Raw genomic sequence first — 19,205 nt, 5'->3', positions numbered from 1 at the left:
AATAAAAGCTGCTTTTCTTAGCTTCTTCACCACCTGCTTGGAGTTTCTTGGGACACAGTTGGCTGGAGTCTCCCAGGATTTGTCCTATGATGGGCTCTTAGTGGAGACTCCTTGCCAAATTATGTGAAATTGCCGCTGGACAAGCAATTTTGAACTTGTGGTTGTGAAGCAGGCTGGCACCAAGGCCTCACAGGTTAGTAGTTCAGTTCCTTTTCTCGAAGCTTGGGTGTTATCTAGACAGTGTTATTCCTGCTGGTTCCCATCTATTAAACAGAACCACGAGCCTAAACCCTGCTGAACCCTCTGTGTAGGCTTCACCTTGGCCTGGCTGGTAGGTGGGCATTGTGTGATTTTATGTCCTTTGGATGTACTACCCGAGGGCAAAGATATAAAGTGGCCTGTCCAGTAATGCTGAGCAAATTTCTCGAAGTTAGCGGGGAAGGTCACAGGACAAGAGGCTCTTTTCCCTCGACCCTGAGTCTGAATCACTGTGGGGGAAAGAATGGAGATAAAGCTGAACAGGGTTTACATGCAGGGAGGGAATCTTTCTCTTATAAGTCTCACTCAGAATGTTCTTTTCACCCTAGCTCTCAGGAAGACCTCACTACCATCCCCTGCCTTTGTGAGTGCCAGCCCAGCTTCCAGTGTCCTCGGGATTTTTGCTGCAAAACCCTCCCGAAGGCAACAGGTTAGCCAAGAAAACTCTGAGCGCTAACAGGATAGATGCCTGTTTGCAGAAAACCGATGCTGAGAGCAGAAATCACACGAGGTGTTTGACTAAATTGACAGATCAATTCATTCCTCTCCGAGGCCCTTTCTAGAAACAGACTCAAGCCCTTGGGAGCCTCTGACCTTCCAGTGATGAATATTGATCTTTGGTCCCTAGCAAAGTCCAAGCCTCTGCTCAGCAGCAGAACTGGCCTGACTCAGATTAGACTGGGGGCCCAAAAGGGCTGAAGCAGGAAGGAAGGAAATCAAGAGGCAAAGGTAACATATTTCCAAGTCGGTCCGCACGAGTGAATGGTTTACAGTGTTTGGTCAGCCTGATTTCTGAGCCAGCCTGGGAGACTCTATGTGATCATCCAGGATCTGGGCTTGCCTGGCTGGGCCCACTTCCCCCAAGAGACTTAGAGGTCATGAGCATTCAGGTGCTCAAACCCCAGTTTGGACACCCTAAGCCGCTACCAGAACCCAGGCATCAGCCAGGAGTCACCGCTCACTCCTAGAATTGCCAAGAATCGGTTGCTGGTTCATCACAAGGTGAACAAGGTGAAAGCCTTCTCTGGTGTGCAGGGGACAAGAACCAAGCTCCTGTCGCACTATCAAGGTTATTCACCGGGTTCTCGTAATCATTTAAATGATGTGACTATTTTCAGAGTTGACTCTCTCCTAAGAGCTGGAAGAGATCCCAGTGAAATACTATTTTTCCCCTTTTTTTTAAAGCATGAGTGCTTCCTTCCGCTAGTTCCCGTGGCCACGCAGGCTGTCTTGGACTCCCTTTCTCCAGTTGCTTGAAAAGTTTGGAGTTTTAGTTCATTACCAAGTCTCTGGCCTTTTCACCTAAATTCCAACATTTTGATTTTCCTTGCATTATCTTATTGTTTCTTAAATTTTCATGTTCAACAGCACCGCTCAACTCAGATTTGCACCGGACAGTGACAAAATGCCCAGCCCACCGGGTCAAGGGCAAAAGGTACATTGTCTGCTGAACCCACTGACAGGTGCGAGGGGCCCAGTCGCTTGGAAGTGCCCAGGTGGGCTGTCGCTGAATGCTTGGGAGCCCAGAACAGCGATGCCTTCTGATAAAGAGACGTCCACTACTTTCTGGAGACTTCATTTTTTTCACAAATAAATTGTTCATCGTTATTTTTAATGGAATCGATCTGCAAAGTGGATAACCGGCCCCCACATGCTGGAAAGCCACTGGAGTAGTAAAATCACTTCCCTCCTGTCTGGGCTTCAGCTATGTGATAGCATGATGGGGACACTCTTTGACCTGGAACTACTGTACGTGACTAAGGTCTATCATAACCCTCAGGACTGTGGGGGTTCTGGCCACAATTACCGCTATGTACATGGAAGTTAGGACGTCTGTAAGGAACCAAAATTGGGGGACTAACATCTCTGCCTTTCTTCCCCCAAGGAATCCTTTTGTTCTGAAACCTTGATGCCACCATGGTTATGCTATGAATGGTGCCTGCTCCAATGACAGATTTGGAAAATTGCATCTATCCTAAGTAAGTGGGGAATTTAAAAAAAAAAAAAAGCAACAACCAAAAAAAACCACACTGCTGGTGTGTGCCGGCAGGGAAACGTCATGGAGACACTTAAGGGTTGCCTTGGGGACTTCAACAGCACCGCTCAACTCTATTCCAGGAAGGAATAGACTCAAGACTCAAGCAGATTCCAAGGAGACAGCCAAGTTGGGGCAAGTGGCTTGACCTTGACTTCCTCACCTGTGAAAGAAAAGAAGCACAGGGAGGTGGCCAGAATTAATGGGGGGTGATGCCCAAAGCCGGGAAGCTCCCATGTGCTCAGCATGGGTTATCCATTACCGCAACTGTCACGTGTGATTCAAATACAGATGTTGGCTCCTTGTGGACGGTCCACCTAGAGAGTAACAAGGATTTGTCTCCGGAACCCATGTCTCCTTCCGTGATGTATCATCTAGACCTTTCGTTATGCGGAGAAGCCAATTCACATCGACAATTCAGGTGGGTATGATTTCTAATGCCAACACCAAAGTTAACTGTAACTCACACATATCCAGGTCTACCGAGAGCCAGGCTCTGTGCTAACTACTTGCACGGGTTCTGATTACTTAATTTAATCCCAACAACGTCCCTTGAGGTGGGTGCTACCATGGTCGCCATTTCCAGGAGAAGAAAACAAAGCTCCAAGCGTTGATGGAACTTGTCCAGAGTCCTACAGATGGAAAGCAGTAGAGCCTGACGCCAGAGGCGGACCTCTTCAGCAGGATTGCTAGTCTTTAGAGCGACGCTCATTCATCCAGCACCTGCTACATTACAGATTATGGGAGGAGCAGGGGTAAAGATACAGGCGGTTGGCTCATTGTTCTGGGTTGACAAGCACCCCCCACCCCCAACTTCATGTCAACCCAGAACCTGTGCACATGACCTTATTTGGAAATAGGGCCTTTGCAGATGTAATCGAGTTGATACTGGATGAGGTTGGGCCCAAAAGCCAGTGACGGTGGCCTTACGAGAAGAAGGGGAATTAAACACGCACCGGTAAGGCAGAGAGCCGGTAAGGCAGAGAGCCGGGGCAGAGAACCAACCAAGAACCACAAGCCCCGGAGGCCCAGGACGGCCTGCAGCTACCAGAATCGAGAAGAGGGTCATGAAAACTGATTTTCCCTTGGAGCTTCCAGAAAGAACCAACCCTGCTGACACCTTGATTCAGGACTTTTAAGTCTCCTGACCCCTGAGAGGATAAGTAGGAGCTGCTTGAAACACACGATGGGTGGTAATTTGTCGTGGGAGTCTGAGGAAGCAATATTCTAAAAGGAAAGAGACAAGAAAAAAGACACTTTCTCAAGTCACCCAGAGACCCTGTTTGGCAATAGGAGTTCTTGTCTGAAAGTCATGGTTCCCCACCGGCCGTGAGTAGGCAGGGGCCGAGCCAGCGATGAATCAATCCGTGGCCTCACAGGAAGCCCGCTTTCCTGTCAACAAAGCACAGAGAGAAAAGCTGCGGCGGACACAGACGTCGGGCCAGAGGGCCGGCCGCCGGGCCCCTGTCACAAGGCCCAGATGGAGAGGATACTTTCACAAGGGGAAGAAGAAATAGGAGAGCCCAGCACACAGTGCTTGCTTCTGGATCCCAAGGGGCCATTTCTGCTCGGGATGAGACAAAGTTGGGGGGGGGGCGGGGGACAGCTTGGAAGGGGAGGGGGGTCCAGGCCTCAGAAATCTCGGTTTCAATAACGGGCCAGATGCTTCCCCACAAACCCACTCGACACCAAAAGCGGAAGTTGTTAAGTATTTGGCCACCCGGTTCCCTGTAAGGATCTAGTCAATGCTATGGATTAAATCTCTTCTTGAAAAAAAAAAAAGAAAAGAAAAGAAAATTCCAACACACAGAATTGGGGATGACATGTCAAGGGATCTTAACCTAAAGCCCGTTCACCAATACACAATGATGCATAAGTTGCCTCCTGGGCACCAGACACTGTGCTCCCTGCTAGGAGTACAAGTGGGGAAGAAGAGACATTTTTCTTCCTGAAGGCCAGAGTTAGAAGGGAGGTGTCTGATTTTCCTTGGCTACCGCAGCACATGAGCATGAGCGAGAGGCTTAAAAGGACAGAAATGTAATTCTCTCCCGGGTCAGGAGGCTGGAAGTCTGAAACCAAGATGTCAGGAAGGTTGATTTCCCTCTGGAAGCTCAGAAAGAGAATCTGTCCCCTGCCTCTCTCCTGGCTTCTTGTGGCTGCCAGCGGTCCCTGGCATTCCCAGCTCGGGGACATGTCACCGTATTCCCTGCTTCTGCCTTCCCATCACCTCCTCTGGGTGTCTCTCTGTGTCCTCGCCTCTTCTTATGGGGACACTAGTCACCCTCAGTGGAAGTATCATTAAGATCCACAACTAAGGGGCACCTGGGTGGCTCAGTCGGTTAAGTGTCTGCCTTTCGCTCATGTCATGATTTCAGGGTCCTGGGATCGAGCCCCATGTTCGACTCTCAGCTTAGCGGGGAGTCTGCTTCTCCCTCTCCCCCATTTGTGCTCTGTCTCTGTCTCTCAAATAAATAAAATCTTTTTTTTTTTAAATCTTAAAAGAAAAAAAAAAAGGAAATACATTTGCAAAGTCCCTGTTTCCAAATGAGGTCACATTCTGAGGTTCCAGATGGGCATGAATGGGGGGTTGGGGAGTAGCCCTCTACTCACCCCGAAACAGGTGGTCATATGGTTACACAATCACCATGGGGAGAAGCAAGATGGTGGACAGAGAACCCGGCAACATCTGAGAAAGATTTCCCGGAGGATCTCGGGAGGGTCTCGAGACCCCAGGTGGTGAGTAGAACCTAACTCAGCAGAAGCAGTAGAAAGTGCACCAGGAAGATGGAATCAGCTAGCTGAGGCCCAGACCCAGGGAGGCCCCAAGTGAACAGAGGGGCTGCACAGAGAAGAGTGTGGAGGAGGGGCTGGTCTTGTAAGCTGCAGTACAGAGTTGGGATTGGATCCCTAGGGCCACAAAATGCCTTTGAAGAACTGGAAGCAGAGGAGTGTTCCTCGAAAGCTCACTTTGGCCGAGCTGGGGTGGATGGACCAGAGTAGGGAAGACCAGATGCGGGGAGCCCCGAGGGTCTGTATCACCACGGAAGCTCTGGGCTCCAGGATACAAGTGGCTGAGACACTGTGGCGATGGCCCCAGCAGGGTCCTAACCAGCTAGCTGGAACGCTTCCCACTGAGCCGGACGGCGGAGTTAAATGCAGCGCCGGTAGGATCTGAGCTGGGGGGTGAGATCGCCGTCCGCCTAAGATGTGTACCCAGAAGTCCGAACGCTCTGATCCGTGTCCTCTTTCTGAGCAGGAAAGGGGCTTATGAACATCCAGAACCACTGGGATACACAAGCCCTTCCCTCTGATGGTCCCTTGGAGTTACGTGTGAGTCCTGTCTGCTCACAGCTAAGTCCTCTTACCTTCGTGTGCCTCGCTGACTCCCTGTTCTTCAAAGGTCACTTCTCCCCCGAACCCCCAGTTGGATTCTGCAGCCTCCCTTGCAGACTCCAAAAATCCCCGATGCAGGCTCGTGTCCTCAGTACGACTTTCTTTGTAACCTGTCCCCTCCCGCAGACGATAAGTAGCAGAGGTAAGTTGTTCACCTCTGTATTCCCAGCTCCTAACACACACACACACGCACATGCACACGCACACACACACACACACACAGGCACACACATGTACCCTGAATGTTATCAGACGGGTGAGTGCATGGATTTCTTCAAGATGCTGTACTGGCTTCAAACCAAATTAGTCAATCAATTAACTAAGTCAACACGGACCCATCAATTGTTCTTCAAGGGCACTAGGCTGACCCTTCCCACAGAGAGTCCGGCATCCCAAGGGATGCTGCCTCGCCCTCTTCAAGACTTACCTCATTCCTTCAGCAGCCATCTGATCCAGGTGGATAGTGTCCTTTGTTTCTGCCCAGTTCGCCCCCAGGTCCCCCCACCCCATGTCATCTGCCAAAATGATCACGAAATTCGGCTTCTGGCCTCTTGTGTCCCCATTGTAGGAAAAATCTACAAATGGATACAGGCCTCCCAAGAAAGTCACCCCCACAAGCAGAACCTTTAGAAAAAGCCAGCCCATGGTGGGGTGACAGGAGGGTAATAGTTGTCTGGAGTGACCGTGGGCCACAGCTAGAGATTTTTCCGAGAGCTTCCTCCTGCTCCCGTTCAGGGCAGACAGTTGGCAAGAAGATACCGGTGGTGGTGGTCTCGTTCGGGGTGGTCCCTAGAAGGGTGGTGGGCTTACAGAAATGAGTCCCCCACTTGGAATCCTCATTCAAGAGAGTCAGGAAACTTGCAACCCTGAATGTGGTTTGTCTCCCTGCAGCTCCGAGGGAGAGACTGGCTGTGTGCGCGACCGTCAGCCCTCAGTGTCAACAACAGCTCTTTGGCCACTTAGCAAAGGACCCGTCTGGACTCGGGGATGTCAGCGCTGGAGCCGGAGCCGTGCGTCTGTGTTCGGGACTCCAGCTGGTGAGTGCAGGATCGATTCTCCCATCTGCAGAACACCTGGACGTTCTAGAAGCCGCAGTCAGCCTGGAGTGAGTTTCTCAGTTCCAGATGGTTGACGGCTTCATGTTTCTGCAAGGTTTCCTGAAAGAACAAAAATTGACAAGAAAACAGAGTTAAATCTGCCAGAGCAGCTGTGTTGTACTCAGTAGCTTAGGAAATAATCTCTTTTCCATGCCAACAGATGTTTTCCTTCTCACTCGAATATGTAGCTGGTTCATCCGTTTCTCCACCTGAGGCATGGTGATGAGAGTGCTGGGGATGGACCTCCGATCACGGGGCTGGGAGCACCATCAGCGAGGAGGCCTCTGAACTCACTCACTACACGGATGGGGACACTGAGGCCCGGTGCCCTGGACGGGGCGAGGGCCAGCGCCCAGCTCTGTGAAATCCCAGCTCTTCCCCACGCCCACCCTACCACGCGTCTCTGATTCCCAAGAAATCATGACCTTCTCAAACCCATTGAAAATTCTAGAAGAAAGAGTGAGATCTGTGTGATCAAGACATGATTCTTTCTAATGGTCATGCTGTCAACTACTATTTCTCGGTAAAATTCTTGACAGAAAATGATCATTCGAGAAAAAAAAGAAACGTGAAGAAAATTAACGGTATACGGGGCACCTGGGTGGCTCAGTGGGTTAAGCCTCTGCCTTCGGCTCAGGTCATGATCCCAGGGTCCTTCCATTTCAGTGTCTGTATAATAAAGTTTTATTGGAACTGTCAAGGAAAAAGTCACTCAAGGATGCCTAGGAGGCTCTGTTGGTGGAGCGTCCGCCTTGGTTCGTCTCAGGTCATGATCCCAGGATCCTGGGATCAAGCCCCGCATCAGGCTCTCTCCTTAGCGGGGAGCCTGCTTCCCCCTCTCTCTCTGCCTGCCTCTCTGCCTACTTGTGATCTCTTTCTCTGTCAAATAAATAAATAAATAATTTTTTTTTTTTTTTAAAGAAAATTAATGGTATAATCTAGTGGAGAGTGTACAGGTACTTAAGGTAGAACATTTGAGTTTATGGTTTGAAATGTTTCACCATAAAGTGTCAGCATTTCCAAAAAAGGTTAATGGAAATTGTCCCTTTATATCTTGATGATGTAATTTTTATTAAAATCTAAAGACGTGCTCAACCAGAGCTTCTCCCACTTGGGTGTACATAGAAGTCAGCTACAAGCCTTATCAAATGCAGGTTCATAGGAAAAAGGCTGGGGTATGTTTAACAAGCTTCCGGGTGAGACCTCTATCGCCCTTAAATCGCACTTGGAGCACCAAAAGGCTTAGAAAGAAATACATCATGATTCTTATCCAAGGAGAAAATGAATGTAAACTGGAGATGCTTATCCTACTGGAGATAATGCAACTTCAGTGACAAGACGAAAGGCACAAATCAGGTCGAATTTTGAAAAACAGGAACTGTGGGGCACCTGGTGGCTTAGTTGGTTAAGCCACTGCCTTGGCTCAGGTCATGATTTCAGGGTCCTGGGATCAAGCCCGGTGTTGGGGGTCCCTGCTCATCAGAGAGCCTGCTTCTCCCTCTGCCTCTGCACCTCCCTCTGTTTGCTCTTTCTTGCACGTTCTCTCTCTTAAATAAATAAATAAAATCTTTTTTAAAGAAAGAAAAACAGGAATTGAAGGTTATGTTTTCAGCTGCAGATTGCAAATGGGGACCATAGAATAAAACCATATCACCCCAACTTCACTTGAAATCCCTAAATTTACAAGGTTCCTAAGGAGGCACAGACTTGAAATTCTAGACTGAGTAAAAAAGCTGTTGGGACACCCAAGCCATTGAGAGGATTAGAGGAGAACAAATACATAAAGATGCTACTGGGGCTGGCATTACAATCGACGTGATGTGCAGTTCTGTATCCCTTCCCTTGAGGAAGCCAACCCAACTGCCAGCCCAAGCGGATGGGGGCGGTTGTGTATGTAAATTCTGCAAGACCCAGATAAACTCAAAAGGATGGGCAGATACATACTTAATCAAAATAAAAGGGAGTTCAAGTAAACAGTCATGGTCATCTGGAGGCGAATGAATCAATTGTTCAGAAATGCAAATTCTTCTCTTTTCCAAGAGGAGAGTTATTCTTTCAAACTCAATTAGATTCAACCAGTATTTGTTGATCTTGAGGCCCCAAAGATTTCTCCCTTTCTAGAAGAAGAAAGAGCCCTTGCACAAGGAGGGCGCCCAACAAACACTTGTTGACCTGCTGGTTGATTCCCAGCCTCATTCTACTGGCTTCTGACCATTAGCAACAATCATAGGAGGCTTTTCTTCTTAAAGCTACTTAACTTGGAACTCTAGAGTGGCCTCATTCTTGGTCAGTAATCCATTTTGGAATGACCCAACGCGAAGGACTCCAGGGGAAAAAAAATTCACTTAAGAAAAAAGCTGAAATTAAGGTGGGAACATAAATAGATTGTTTTTCTTAACAGTTCCATGATAAAACATTCCTTTGAGGATTTTCAAAGAGAATCATTAATACTTAAAAATTTCACCAAACGGAAATAAGCTAATTTAGCCAGGACGCCATTGCATTATCCTTCATGCCCCTACCTCCAGGGAGATATTTCATCTTTTCCCATTTATTTTTTTAAACTACAGTGAAAAGGCAAACCAGACATTCAAAGAATGGACCCAAAGCCATGGACTTTGATTGAGCTCCAAACTGACATTATAGAAAACAAGATGGCGGTTTCTTAAAAAATTAAAAATGACCATATGATCCAGCAATCACACCTCTGGGTATCTATCCAGAGAAATGAGATCAGTATCATGAGATATTGGCATCCTGTGTTGACTGCATTATTCACAATCACCAAGATATGGGAACAACCTCCGTGTCCATGAACGAACGAAGAAAGAAAATGTGCGGCATGTAGAATCTATACACAATGGAATAGTATTCAGCCTTGAAAAAGGAGGATCGTGGAAACGAAAGTTTTGCCATTTGCAAAAACCTTGATAAACCTGGAAGACATTACCGTGAGTGCAGTAAGCTGGGCACAGGAAGACAAATATCATCTCACTTACACGTGAAATCTAAAAAAGTCCAACACGTAGAAGCAAAGAGGAGAATGGTAGGTGTTAAGTGTCCCCACCACAAAAAATGTAAAACACGTGCAACTGAACGAGGTGATGGGTGTGCTCATGAGACTGTAGACATCATTTCATATTGTCTATGTAATCAAAGCATCACATCATACGCAGTACACACATACACGTTTTGTCGATCACACCTCAGTGAAGCTGGGGGGAGGTTTTTAAAAGATGCAGCCTGAGACTTTTCACCCAGGGCCTCATCTGAGGTTCTCTTCCCAATTTTCTTTATGCACCACCCTGCCCCTCTCAGAAGGGAGAGTGGGCAGAGGCAGGGAGCATTGTCTGTGGTCTAAGGAAGAAAAGGGGAGTCTTTGGGAAATAGAGCGTCCCCTTCTCCATCCACTGGGCTGGAAGGAACGTGACCACCTGACACAACAATCCCTCAAGGAAGACCCATGTGCTCCATCCAAGCAGAACAAACTGGGATAGATCCCTGCTGGGCGCAAGTATGAGCCACCCCCCACGCCTCAATGCTCCCCGGACAGCCCGAGGGTGAACTTGAGTTGTCCATCCACTCAGCAATGATCTGTCTTCTTCTCTACGAACCCTACTGGAAAGCAAGTGTTCTGGATCTGCTAAATTTTGGTTCTGGGTTTGCTTCTGGGGAAAGGTGCTCTTGAGCGGTAGAAGGACTGGCAGGCAGTGGTCGGCCAGAAGGGCCGGGAACGGAATGGCATGAGTCAACCGAAGACACGCTACGGTGTCTGAAGCCCAGGCCTGGGAGTCCACCACCTGACCTGGTTCCCCGAGGACCTCCCTGCGGCCAAGCAGCCTGCTAGAGGGCCTTGAGAACAGCTGAAATAACAAGAAGGTTGGGCAGAACTTCTGGCAAAGGGCTCTGTTGGTTTTCCAGAGACAAAGCTTCTGATGAGCCAAGGCCAAAAAAGAGAGAGGCGCAGCAGGAGCGTGATCTCCGGCGGCCGAGCTCTGTTCCTTTACCTGCCAAGTCATAGCATGGTCATGCGCCGGCGGGGACCAGGAGTCACAGGGGGACGGCCGGAGGGGGAGGGGGTGGAGCCTCGGGTCTCGGCTGCCCACGTGCAGTCTGCATCCATCACGACCCCTCCACACCCTCCCACCCCCGTGCTTTGTCCAGCAAATGCAGAGTAAATGACAGGCCTCAGTCTAGATGCTGTGCGTACGGCAGGGAAAGAAACAAAAAATCCTGCCCTCAAGCTGCTTCTTTTCTTGTGGTGTGGGGGGGGTGGTGGTTGCGGGGAGCGCGGGGGAAGAAATGAAATGAGCCAAACGTCAGTGCTGGGGAGGAAAAAAAAAATCAAGGGGAAGCGGCTCATGGGGCGCAAAGTGAAGAAGGTCCAGGGACAGCCTTGTGGAGAAGGTGATGCTTCCAGAAGGCTCTGCAGGAGGTAAGAGAGGAAGCAGTGCAGCTATGGGACGTTGTGCACCAGAGAGGACTGCCAGGCAGGGCGGCCAGCGGGGCAAAGGGCGGTCACGGTGAGGGCAGCAAACAGCGGAGGGAGGAAGCCTGAGTTCCAACCCACACATCCCAGAATTCGCCCCTGCCCTGCCGGGAAAACGGGGTGGAAAGGGAAGGTGAGAATCAGGGGTCAGTTGCACCTGTCCAGGAGAGCCCAGGTGAGAGACGGTGCGGGGGAGAGGCAAGCCCAGTGACCAGGGCACAAAATCTAAGGTGGTGGCACTCCTTCTCAGTGCCCACCTGTGCTCACGTGACTCTAACAGTGAGCAACTCCTGGAATTTTGCCTCGCCCGCATCCAGGTGCAAGCGGTGAGGAACCAGACGGTCTGGAGAACCAGACAAACAGTTATTCAGGGTTATTTAATGTCTATGTGTAATCAAGATCCTCATGGGAAAAAACAGACAAACATCTTTGTGGTCCCTTTCTTTGTCCTGAGGTCCTCCCTAACAGGCCAGTTCGGTGGGGGGGGGGGGGGGGAGTGGCAGCTCAGAAAGATTGCTTTCTTTAGAGTATATCTGGGGGGGTCTGTCTTAGCTCAACAGAAGAGGTAAAGGTGATTTTTTTTTAATTTCTTTTTCTTTCAGTTTTATTGACATGTAATTGACACACAGGACTGTCTAAGCTTAAGGTATACAACGTGATGATGTGATTTATATATACTGTGAAATGATTGCTAAAATAAGTTTAGTTAACAGTCACCACATTCTGGGGCTCCTGGGTGGCTGAGTCGGTGAAATGTCTGCCTTTGGCTCAGGTCACCATCCCAGGGTCCTGGGATGGAGTCCTGGGTCAGGTTCCCTGCTCAACAGGGAGCCTGCTTCTTCCTCTCCCTACTCCCTTCTCGTGTTTTCTCTTGTTATCTCTTTCAAATAAATAAATAAAATCTTTTTTTTTTTAAATCCATCACTTCCTATAGATACAAGAAAAAAGGGAGAGAGAAATGGTTTCTTCTTCATGGTGAGAACTTTTAGGATCTACTGTCCTAGCAACTTTCAAGTAGACCAAAAAGCAGTGTTAACTATAGTCATCATGTGATACCTTATGTCCCCAACACTTATTTATCTTATAATGGGAGCAAGCCAGACCCTATTGTTGGGAATATTCTTTTTGTGAACCCAACAATTCCAGGAAGCTCGTCCACGTGTGGGGCATATGACATCCTGCATAGCGTTAGCTCAAACCACCTGTTGGAACCGTCTCAGAAGGAAGCTATGTGGCAGAGCCAATTTGGGAGAGTAGAGGTAGCATCAGGCCATGCCTCTGTGAGTTCAACAGCCCTGGAAAAATTGTATCTGGGTCCTCGAACGCATGTCAGAAGAAGAGAGAAAGTAGATGGGCCTCCGAATGACACCCTTTCTCTAAAATTCTATCCTCCCCTTGAGAAGAAATGTCCCAAGAAATGTGACCAGGCACCACAGACTCAAGGTCAAGCGCCTGAAATCCGCTCCCTGCTTGCTGAATTTTGAAGGACTTTTTACAAAGCAGTATTTACTTCTCATTTGCAATAAGTAAATGCTACAGAAGTTGTCAAACATACAAAAGTTGAGAAACTCATGCGTCCGGACCCAGCATCTTGACTCAACAGCTATCAGCACGTGTCCAGCCTGTTTTCATCTGTCCTCCCTTCTACTTGTCTGCTTCTCGTCCTCCACATACCCTGGATTATTTCTGAAATGAACCTCAGGTATCATGTAATTTCATCCAACATTGTTTCTATATGTTTCTCTAAAAGATAAGAATTCTTTCAGAATATAACCACAACCCTATTCATAGCCACTTTTCAAAATTAACAACGTGTTAGTATTCTCAACACTCCAGGGTTTAAGTCAGCGTTTATACTCTGCTGTCTTGCCAACGTTTTATTTTCTTAATTCTTTTACAATTTTTTTTTTTTTACTCTAATCTAGATCCGCACAAAGCCCACCACAAATTACATTTGGTTCATGTGTCTCTTCTCTTTTCATTTATAAGTTCCTCCTCTCTCTTCCCTGCAATATATTTGTAAATAAATTCAGCTGTTTGTACTGTGAAATTTCTCAATTTTGGACCTGGCTGTAGCCCATGGTGGGATTTAAAATGTCCCCAGAGCCCCCGTTTCCGTGTTCACTGACTTGTAGATCTAGCAGTGAGATCTGATTCACGTCTGAATTTTTCTGGCAGGCCTACCTCCTCCCTCTGATCCTTCTCCCTGTCATGGTAAGATTGATCCGTGGTTCGTGTGTCAAACTTTCATTATTCCCTGTGTCAGTTTTGCATGAGAATTGGAAACTTCCTACTAAACGCCACGTGCCACCTTTTCTATTTTTGCAGATGTCTCCTTTCCCAGGTTTTATTCTACCTCTGTAATGCAATGCACGAGATTCTGCGGGGAGTGGAATATTCATGTCCTCCCAAAATTTGTATGTTGAAGCCCTCTTTCCCTGTGTGATGGTATTGAGCTGGGGCCTTTGGGAGGGAATTGGGGTTGGATGAGGTCATGAGGGTAGGACCCTCGTGATGGGACTGGTTCCCTTTTAAGAAGAGACCGGAGAGGGGTGCCTGGGTGGCTCAGTCATTAAGCATCAGATACCTTTGGCTCAGGTCATGATCCCAGGGTCCTGGGATTGAGCCCCGTTTTGGGCTCCCTGCTCAGTGGGGAGCTGGCTTCTCCCTCTCCCTCTGCTGCTCCCATGCCCGTGTGCGCGCTCTCTCTCTCTCTGTTGAATAAATAAATAAAATCTTTAAAAATAGAAGAGACCAGAGAGCTGGGTCTTTCTCTCTAGCAGATGAAGACACATCAAGAAGGTGACCTTCATCAAGTTAGAAGAGAGCCCCCGCCAGGCACCTACTCAGCCGGCACCTTGCTCTAAAACTTCCCAGCCTCCGGAACTGTGACAAATACCGTTCTGTTGCGTGAGCCCCCCGGTCTGTGGTGTTTTGTGATGGCAGCCCAAGCCCACTAACACAGATTCTAGCTGGGCCTAACCCAGCACCTCCGAGGCTGAGGTCAAGGCATAGAAAGTAGGGGGAAAGACCAAAACCTGGTGGAGGGCGGGGCGGGGTGGGGGTGCCTCATGTTCAGTGCAATGAGGTACTTGGCATATGTGCCTTTTGGGAAATTGATTTGGGGGAGTGTGGTGACCTGTTTCCAGAAGAATGTGTGCCCAGGATTTGGCACCGTTGTTTCCTAGCTATGTGATCTTGGATAAGCACCAAAAAAAAAAAAAAAAAAAAAAAAAAATCCCTGTGCCTCAGTTTACCCATTTACCTGAAAAACAGAGCCACGGTAAACTTCCTCCCCCGCCACCAAACACAATGTGTGTGTGAAATACTGGAGCTTGAGTATCTGCTGTCAGTAAGTGCTCAGAAACATTGTATTTCATGCCCCTGTGGTGTTGAGGATAAAGAGAGAGCAAATACGAGAACGAGAACGAGAACGCTTTGAAAAAAAGTACGATACGGGCCCAGAGGCTTCCTAAAATTAATATGAAGCACAACTATTCTGAGTGTCGATGGTGAGATCCGGGCTCCTTGTAGCTCCTGGCTGTCTTGGTCATACCCGTTTGCCAGCGTGCTCTGCGGGTCAGTTCCGGAGCCACAAACGCCATGGTCACAAACCAGCAAAAGGGAAAGTGAAGAGTCCTCCTGGTTTGTGTTTTCAGAGCTCCCAACTACAGTTCCTTGTCACACGGTGCCATGGTGGTCTGTGCCATTCCGGCTAAATCTGAGCTAGGTCCCTGTGCCTGGGCAGACACTGGTGAGAGTTGACACTGTTTCTGGAGTACACGGCCTACCAGCAAATCTGGTTTTAGACAGTTTTAACAGTATGAGGTTAAGCGGAGATGCAGAGAAGGTGTGAAGGAAATCTCCCCTTGGATGCCATTGAAAGTGGGAATTACATGTTAATATCAGAAACATCCGAAAAATGATTTGCTGGTGACCCTGGGCTAAGTGCTCCAGCCGGAAAGGTCACAAATCTCGGCTGTAAGGTGCATCAGGATAAGAATGTCTGTGTGTTTTATGCACTGCATAATCCTGGTACCTAGCCCAGAGGGAGTCCAATCAATATTTGCTGAATGAAGGCATCTAACTCGAACAACTAGGGCCAAGCCTGCTCCGTCCCGTCCCAGAGAAAGCTCAGCTCTGTCTCATTGCTTCCCTAACCTCAGATGGGCTTTGTGAGTTCCCCTTCCTCTGAGGTCCTCCCTCGTAGAAGTGCACTTGGGGAAATGCTGCTTTAGGTAATAATCACACGAGTGTCCTGTCTTCTGAACCAGACAGTCAACACTTGGAATTGAGGGACCCCGTTCTCTGGGGTGTGGTTTTGTGGTCCGGGAAACAACCACACTCATCAGGACAGCGATGAGCAGAGGCCGCCCAGATGGCAGAGTGATGGCTGTGGGAGGGCAGGACGGATACTCTGTGTCCCCAGTCCTACCGTGGACCCCTACCAAGCATCTGGGCTCCCCTAAGGAGGCCAGAGCCCTCCATCAACCATGACCATGACAGGACAGAGGCCCTATCATGGAGCAGCCTGGAGCAGCCTCCTAGCTTCCTCAAACCATCCCCTTAGCCTTACGGAAATGAGCGGATACATGGCTCCTAAAGGGTTAAAATCGAAGCTTAACACTGTGTATTGTTCCAAGGAGCAGCAGGACAGGCTGTGCGTGTTTAGACAAGAAGGGGGGAGAGCCAGCATCTCCCTTTAGGCAAGAAACATAGCAGGAAAGCAGGTTTTTATTCCTTGGCCTTGAGCAACATGATGGGTGGGGCAACAGTTCTCCGAAGCAAGCCTGATATAATCGGGGCAAACCCAGTGGTCCCACACGCTTGCCATCCTGGCCAATTAGATTTCGTGACTGCCACTGTGGCTTAAACTTGTAATACGGCATGTTCTTTATTCCTAAAAGCAATGTGATGAAAATCACTTTGTTCCGACAATCCTGATTCTTGTGTTGCTGTTAGTACGTTCACAACAGGCTTGAGATAGTTTTTTAGAGACTTTCTCGAGGCAGCATTCTCTCTTTAAGTAGAAAGAGGATCACAAAACTATAGACGTGTGGGGACACCTGGGTGGCTCAGTCGGTTAAGGGGCTGCCTTTGACTCAGGTTGTGATCCCAGGGACCTGCTCGGTGGGGAGTCTGCTTCTCCCTCCCCCTGCTCTTGCTTTCTTTCTCTCTCCCTCTCAAATAAATAAAATCCTTAAAAAAAAAAAAAAAGACTAATATGTCTAAGAACAAATATCAGTGTTAACATCAAGTAAAACTTACTGCAGAGTGAATGAGACGTACCCAGTGACATCAGGCATGATAGAGGTCAGATCATCAGAGGCCATGGGTGGGGAAGTGACCTTCCTGTCTGCAAACCCAGCACCATCTGCTGTTCACCCCTCTCCCTCCCCCTTGCCAGTCCTTGTAAGGTTTTTCCTGGATCTAGGCCTCTCTAGTCTCCATCCTCAACCCCCCAGCCAAGAATTAGAGAAACGCACATCACTAAGCTGCTAAGCCCCTTACACACTTTAACCCAGTTAACCTAGCAAGACAGAACTAAGCACCCACCCACCCCAACCAGGACAACCCTGTGCAGCATTATTATCCCCCTTTCAGGGATGAGCAGACGGAGGTAGACAGAAGTTCAGCGATTCGCCCAGCTAAGTGACACGGTTAGGTGAGAGCAGGGCTGGGATTCACGCTCAGGCTCCAGGGTCCACACCCACGCGCCTCTTACACTGTAGCTCTCAATTACACAGACCCTACCTTCCCTCACATGGCCCATGGTGGTGACTCCAGGTTTGTTTTCTCACCCCGGGGATCCAAGAGGATAGAGACCACCGCCTTCTCATCCTCCTTTTAATATAGACCATCCCCAGTGGCCTGCACATGTTTGTGCTGGGGTATCCTCTAAAAGAATGTGGAAAAACAATAAACCCTCCCCATGTCAGTCAGCATAGGCCGCCATAACAAAACACCTTAGACTGGGTGACTTAAACAACAGAAATTCATTTTCTCACAGTCTGGTGGCTGGAAGTCTGGGATGCAGAGCCCAGCACAGTCTGGGTGAGGGCTCTGTCCCTGGCTTGCAGACAGCTGCCTTCTGATTGTGTCCCCCAAGGCTCTCTTACTCTTCTTTAAAGGGCGCTCATCCCATCATGGGGGCCCCACTTCATGGACCTCATCTAACCTAATCACCTGCCAAAGGCCCATCTCCAAATCCTATCACACTGGAGGTCAGGGCTTCAACATATGAATGGTTGGGGGGGGGGGCAAACATTCAGCAAAAATGCAAACATGCAGTTTTAAACAGTTTTAAAGTATGTTCAATTCTTCATCACAGCTTCAAAAGATATTGTTTCAATTGTATCCATAAATGATCTTTACAGTAAAATGATTTTACACCAATCTTTCAAACGTATCCAGTATAAGATAAACATCAGAGTTGTGTGCCTGGGTGGCTCAGTCAGTTAAGCGACTGCCTGCAGCTCAGGTCATGATCCTGGACTCGTATCGGAGGGCTCCCTGCTCTGCAGAGTCTGCTTCTCCCTCTGACCCTCCCCACATCTCGTACTCTCTCTCATTCTCTCTCTCTCAAATAAATAAATAAATAAAATCATTTAAAAAAATATATAAACATCAGAGTCATATAAAAACCATCATCATTCATTTAAAAATTACATGGGAACATCATTCATTAGGTTCGGAATTGTCTATCATTTCTTTTCTCTCTTTTTCAAAACGGTATTTCCATTCTGTCTCAATACGATGTGCTTATTTATTCAAAAGTACTTAATGACCCTATTTCTGTGAGCACAGATTTTGTGTACAAATTGAAATTTACGCCTTTGTGTGTAAATGGAAATTGTTACTTACACTTCAAGGTTAAAGAAAATCCCTCCCCAGTTGAATTATTATCGCAATTAGTACTATAAGGGATCATTTGTCAACGAACAACATATATGGTATATTTGGACAAGCTCTTACTACTGCAGAAGCAACTTTACAAGATGGGTGGGGGATGGGACATATTGACTTGAAGAAAGAGGCTTCCCTGGCACCGTATTTGGGTATTAGCCCCAGAGACGGTTTCAGCTGGAACAGAGCCCCCTAGTGAGATCCTGGCTCTGGTTATGAGGGAGAAGCCAAGCGTGCGAGACTAACCCAGCACCAGGCCTGCCCCACAGTGGGTCCTTGGACAAATCAGCTTTAGGACAGAGCTCATGTTCCAGAAAACAATTGCCCTAAAATGATCTGTGTCTCAGGCCCCTTGGCAAATCTGCAAATCTCCCCAGGAGCACATGTGCCCATCTGAAGGGTCCTGTCTTCCTTCAAACTGTTAAATGTGGGGTCTGGGGGACGCTCCACCACCCACAAGATAAACCCCATGGATCTACCCGAAATTCTTACGAGAATGCCTGTGGGCTTCTCTGCTGTCGGGAGACGCAGATATCGAGTTTTAAAGCAAGAATTCGCTTTGCTCAAATACACAGGGGTCCCATTTCCACCCCCCCTAGCCCCCGCAACACACTCATCTCCTGGCACAGGCCCTCAGGTGAGATGGTGGGTGGTGGTGCGGAATCAGGAGGAGGAAGAGTAAATGAGTGAGTGGGAGAGCAACACCTCCCAAAGGAGTCCCCTCCAGTGCTCCTCCTCTTCATGGCTGCTCTGAAGACCCACCCCGAGCTCCAGACAAGATTCCTTTCAATCTACTTACCCAAGTTTAAGTTCTCACGGGCTGGTAAATGCAGTGAGCTTATTTGCAAGCCAGGGTCATATCTGCCTAGCAACCCAACATGAAGACTAGAAGGGCTATAAACGTAGACAGAGAACAGGCTGGCCAACTTTGCACAAAGGAATCTGTTCTCATGCAAATGACCCAAAGCAAGATGGCTGGAGAGAGCAAGCAGAGGGGAGAGCCTCAGGAGCCAATTTATTTCCCCAG

At 48.4% G+C, this 19,205-nt stretch overlaps 1 protein-coding gene across 9 annotated transcripts in view; it reads right to left on the bottom strand.

Moving 5' to 3' along the window:
* The window catches only part of ARSG (arylsulfatase G), a 102,163-nt gene that overhangs the window by 57,876 nt on the left and 25,082 nt on the right, over positions 1 to 19,205 (bottom strand). For all 9 annotated transcript variants that reach the window (XR_014305057.1, XM_082708284.1, XM_082708283.1 and 6 more), the window contains one exon: positions 6,114 to 6,843. Coding sequence is in view for 8 of the 9 variants with exons in the window: in XM_082708284.1 (XP_082564410.1) it covers positions 6,114 to 6,331 (218 nt within the window). In the remaining variant the exon portion in view is untranslated. The remainder of the gene's footprint in view (positions 1 to 6,113; positions 6,844 to 19,205) is intronic.

The sequence above is a fragment of the Mustela nivalis genome, assembly GCF_964662115.1.
Source record: "Mustela nivalis genome assembly, chromosome: 17".
Taxonomy (NCBI): Eukaryota; Metazoa; Chordata; class Mammalia; order Carnivora; family Mustelidae; genus Mustela; species Mustela nivalis.
This window is presented reverse-complemented; position numbering and strand designations above follow the sequence as displayed.